The 4,992-nt window shown below is 45.6% G+C and overlaps 1 protein-coding gene across 1 annotated transcript; it reads right to left on the reverse strand.

Annotated features, from left to right (window-relative positions):
• Positions 1 to 3,567: 3,567 nt before the first annotated feature.
• LOC139472683 (zinc finger CCHC domain-containing protein 18-like) lies at positions 3,568 to 4,677 on the reverse strand. The gene has a single exon (XM_071255144.1). The coding sequence runs from the start codon at positions 4,675 to 4,677 to the stop codon at positions 3,568 to 3,570; it is 1,110 nt and encodes a 369-aa protein (XP_071111245.1).
• Positions 4,678 to 4,992: the final 315 nt, after the last annotated feature.

Consider the following 4,992-nt stretch of genomic DNA (forward strand, 5'->3'; position numbering starts at 1 on the left):
TGTCAGCAATCTTATGCTTACCATCAAAAGCAACAACCTTGACTAGGACTCTGTCCCCTTGATGTACTGTAGCACCTCTGATCTTGAGATCATAGTTCTTCTTCTGCTGTTGTCTTGCCTTCTCTGCTGCTGTGGCTGCTGTCTGATAGGAGTCCGAAAGTCTCTTCCTTAGACAGTGCACATAATCAGTGAGATATTTCCTTTCTTCTGGCCTGTCTATCCCAAAGGCAAGATCAACTGGCAGTCTAGGCTGTCTACCAAACATCAAAAAGAAAGGGCTCTCTCCTGTGGAGTCATGTTGAGTGCTGTTATAGGCATGGACAAGGCTTGCTACATGGGATTTCCAGTCTGTCTTCTTCGTTGGCTCCAATGTTCCTAACATGTCAAGCAGAGTACGATTAAATCGCTCGCACATGCCGTTTCCTTGGGGGTGATACGGTGTTGTCCTCGATTTGTCAATTCCAGCCACTTGACACAGTTCCTTCACTAGTCGACTCTCAAAGTTGGCACCTTGATCAGAATGTATCCTTTGAGGAAAACCGTAGTGTACGAAGAAACTGTTAAAAAGGACTTCTGCGGTCGTACGGGCAGTCATGTTCCTTGTAGGGAATGCTTGTGCATAACGAGTGAAATGGTCCGTAAGTACCAAGATGTTCTGGTATCCACCTTTTGATGTTTCCAAGGTCAAGAAGTCGATGCAGACCATCTCCAGTGGCTGACTAGTGCTGATGTTATGCAGTGGAGCTCTTGCATTAGTTGGGATCTTTCTCCTGATGCATCTCTCACAGCTCTTGATCCATAGATCGACATCACGTGACATCCCTGGCCAGTAAAATCGATCTCTACACAGGGATAAGGTACGTTCCCGTCCAAGGTGGCCAACATCATCATGTAGTCCTCTTAGAGCCTTGTTCCTAAATGCAAGTGGTAGTACAAGTTGCCTCTTCTCTTTGCCATTGATGTTGGTACACCTATAAAGCACTCCATGGTGTAGTTGTAAGTGGTCTATCTCCCGGCGAAGATTTACTGGGACATCTGGTCTCCTCCTGTTCTGAAGATTTGCAATAATAGGACCTAGTTCAGGATCTCTGCGTTGAGCCTTGTGCCAATCTCGTGTAGATAGACTTGATAGTTCACTACCACTTTCATCTTCATCAATAACTTCTGCACTGAAACAGAGACTCTCCACGTAGTTTCTTGGTTGCAAACTTCCACAAATGGCTTGTACTTCATCTGTTGCAATGTCTCTGTCTTCAGTCTTTGGCAGTCTGGATAAGGCATCAGCATCTGTGTTCCCTTTGCCTGGCTTATACTTGATGTTGAAGTCAAAGGAAGCTAGGGCTGCTAACCAGCGATGTCCAGTGGCGTCCAGCTTTGCAGATGTTAGGACATAAGTAAGAGGATTGTTGTCGGTGTAGACAGTAAAGTGGTGTCCGTACAGGTAGTCATAGAACTTCTCTGTCACTGCCCATTTCAGTGCTAGGAATTCTAACTTATGCGCTGGATAATTCTTCTCTGCCTTGTTGAGTCCTCGGCTGGCATATGCTATCACTCGCTTTGTTCCTTCTTGCTCCTGGTACAGCACTGCTCCTAATCCAAAAGAACTTGCATCAGTGTGTAGCTCAAAGGGCTTGCAATAATCCGGATACCCAAGGATTGGAGGTGATGTAAGGGCCTCCTTCAGCTTCTGGAATGCAGTTTGCTGACTAGCTTCCCAATGCCAAGGTAATCCTGCTCCCGGCTTCTTTCCTTTCGGTCCTTTCCTCTTCACTGTTGGAGGTAAGAGATCACTAAGTGGTCGGGCTATGTTGGAAAAGCTCTTCACAAATTTCCGGTAATAGCCAGCAAAGCCAAGAAACCGGCGAACTTCTTCAGGGTTGCGTGGAGTAGGCCAGTTCACAATCTTTTCAGTTTTAGAAGGATCTGTCTGGATCCCCTCAGCTGAAACAATGTGACCAACAAACTTCACCCTCTCCTTGAAGAATTCGCATTTCTTGGGGTTCAGCTTGATTCCACTCTCCCGTAGTCTCTGTAGGATCTTCTCTAGTCTGACTAGGTGGTCCTCAAAGGTGTTGGAGAAGACGATGAGATCATCCAAGTAGATCATACAAAGTTCGAGGTGCAGATCTCCAAGCATGTCCTCCATTTGTCTCTGGTAAGTAGCAGGTGCGTTCACAAGTCCAAATGGGAGTCTATTATATTCATAGAACCCAAGTGGTCCAACCGTGAAAGCTGTTCTGGCCTTGTGCTCCTCAGCAACATCAATCTGGTGATATCCTGACTTCATGTCCATGACAGAGTAGAATTTGCTCCCTGCTAGCTTATCAAAAATCTCATCGATCCGGGGTAGAGCGTAACTGTCTTTAACGGTCCGATTATTAAGAAATCTGAAGTCCACGCACATCCTCAGGGAATTGTCTTTTTTGCGAGCAAGCACGATGTTAGAAGCCCATGGGCTGTGTGAGCGTCGAATAATTCCACAAGCTAACAGTTGCTTGAGATGATCCTTGACCTCAGGAAACATGGCTGGTGGTATCCTCCTATGTCTCTGTTTGAAGGGTACCTCATCTGTTAGCTCGATCCTGTGCTGTACAGTTGTAGAATGACCAATGTCCATATCCCCAGTAGAGAACACATCACTGTATCTCTTTAACAGATCCTCACATAACTTCTGTTGATCTTCAGTTATTGTTGGGGATATATCCACCTTGTCCAAAGGATGTTCCATGTCCTCCTTCACCATCTTCTCAAGGTTAATAGTTGATACCTCCTCAATCCGAACTGGTTGAATCTCACACACCAAAGCTCTCGGGGGAATGACTACAGTTTGAGATGACAAGTTAGATACCTGGACCGGGATGTACTTATTTTTGTAGTTGAATCTGAAAATAGCAGGGGCTATCTCCAATCCAGGTGGCACAGCGGCATGTGTTGTTTGCTGTATCATCACACAGGTATCTCGATAGGGGAGTTCCTTGTCAATGTAGCCTCGGATGGTGGTTGTAGTGTTAGGAGGGACAATGATCTTGGTACGCTCATTACACTTCACAACACCCAGCTTCCCAAAGTTCTTCTTTAGAGCCTTGTCCTGAAGCAAAATACTCCTAAAAGCTAAATACCAGGAAGTATGTAGCTCAACTGTCTGAAGGAAGTTGGTCCCACTCCTTGTCTTGCAGTCTTCCATAAGCGGATAAAGGAAATTTGTTCCTAACAAGACTGGTACAGTAGAATTATAGGCACTATCAGGTACAACTAAACACAAACACATGCTTGGTTCCTTCAATGCCTCCATTCCACAAGTACCTACTTCTACAACAATATAACCACTATACGGAAGAGATTTACCATCAGCACACTCTATATGAATAAAGTCCTTCAGGGGCTTGATCTCTGTTCCTGAAAGATGTTCCTTTACGAATGACTCAGAAACAGTAGAAACAGTGGATCCAGTATCAAGCAGAGCCTTGCATGATATTCCACTGATTGTAACTGATGTTTCACTTGCTGATCCAATGAGTCCAGGAGGTAGCTGAGGACGAACTTCAGTGGGGCTCTGTCTATATGAACCTAACGTCTGCCCCTTGACATAGGTCCTCTCCGGTTTAAATACCCTCGTCTGTGGTCTGTCCTGATCAAACAACCAATCTGAAGGTGTCCAGGTTGTCCACAGTTGTAACAGCAACGTTCCTCCCTACGCGGTGGTCTATGAGGTAACTGTTCATTTTCCCCTTCAGGTGCAAAGTCCAGGCCTTGCATGGCTCCTGATATCCTTGGTGGTGCTGGAGGAAGTCGGTGCTCCAAGTTATCCATTTTAGCTGAAAGCTTGAAAAGAATCCCCTTCAGCTCTGATATCTCGGAGTTCTCGGCTGTGGGTGTAGCAATGGCTTGCTTAGCTGGAGCTGCTGACGAGGTCTTCTGGGGTTGAGTTTTGAACTCCTTCATCCTCACTTCTCGTCCATACTCTATTCGACGGATCTCCACCCTGAGACGGTCAAAGTCTGTGATGGTATCGAACTTGTGGCCGCTAATGTCCTTCAGTTCTTGACGTAGACCCATCCAGAACACATTACGGAGCATCTGGTCAGCATCCATGTCCTTCAAGAAACCTTGACTCTTGACATCATACAAGAGGTCTTCAAGTCTACATCCCCATGTTGTCACATCTTCAGAAGGACCCTGTCTTGCACTGTAGAACTGGGCTAGGAGGGTCTCTCCTACCTCGCTAGGCTTGAAGATACTCTTGAGTTTCTCAAATATTCGGGAAATGGAAGCTGAAGGTCCAAGTCGCATCACTACTCTGGCTGCATTACCACGAAGAGAACGATGTATAGCCTGGATGACATCTTCTCTAGGGTGAGTCTCATCTTGTAACAAACGCTCAACCTCATACTGCCATATATCAAAAGAAGCTTCCCCCTTGGCTGCAGGATCACCTGAAAAAGAGGACACTCTTGGTGTCTGTCTGACACTTAGGCTCTTAAAACTCTGCAGTGGTTCTATTGGGTTATGTCTGAACGAGGCATATGGTACTTCTTCTGTCTTCACTTGAGTTGGGACAGACGAATGGCTCTCCATCCACTGTTTGAGTTCAACACCAGATCTTACATCTGGGTCAACTCCCAGCTTCTGAAGAGAAGCCATGACTGTCTCAAACTCCTCCTCGGATAGATCAGCCATGCTGATAATACATAGAGTGCAAGGTAATAAATTGAATACTGAAATGAAGAATGTACCTGCAACCTGGAAATAACAAAGTGAGCAATATATGATGTGTCCCCTCAAAAGGTGAGAGGGGCACACTCCCAAACAAAAAGAAATGAGTGTAAGCTGTGATTAAGCTGAAAATAAGTGGGGAAAACAAAAGTATAACCAATAAAGAGGACTCAGTGTACTAAGCAGGTGAAGCAAAGCACAAACGCTGCAGGCCGCGCAAAGCAGTATGCAACATGAAGGCAAATAAATTGATTCACACTTACATGGCTGCAATCAAAA

The sequence above is a fragment of the Haliotis cracherodii genome, unplaced genomic scaffold (genome assembly GCF_022045235.1).
Source record: "Haliotis cracherodii isolate W230 unplaced genomic scaffold, xgHalCrac1.p SCAF_25, whole genome shotgun sequence".
NCBI classification, from domain to species: Eukaryota; Metazoa; Mollusca; class Gastropoda; order Lepetellida; family Haliotidae; genus Haliotis; species Haliotis cracherodii.

Coding starts and splice junctions, on each gene's coding strand:
- LOC139472683 (XM_071255144.1), bottom strand. CDS start 4,677: ATGGCTGATCTATCCGAGGAGGAGTTTGAGACAGTCATGGCTTCTCTT.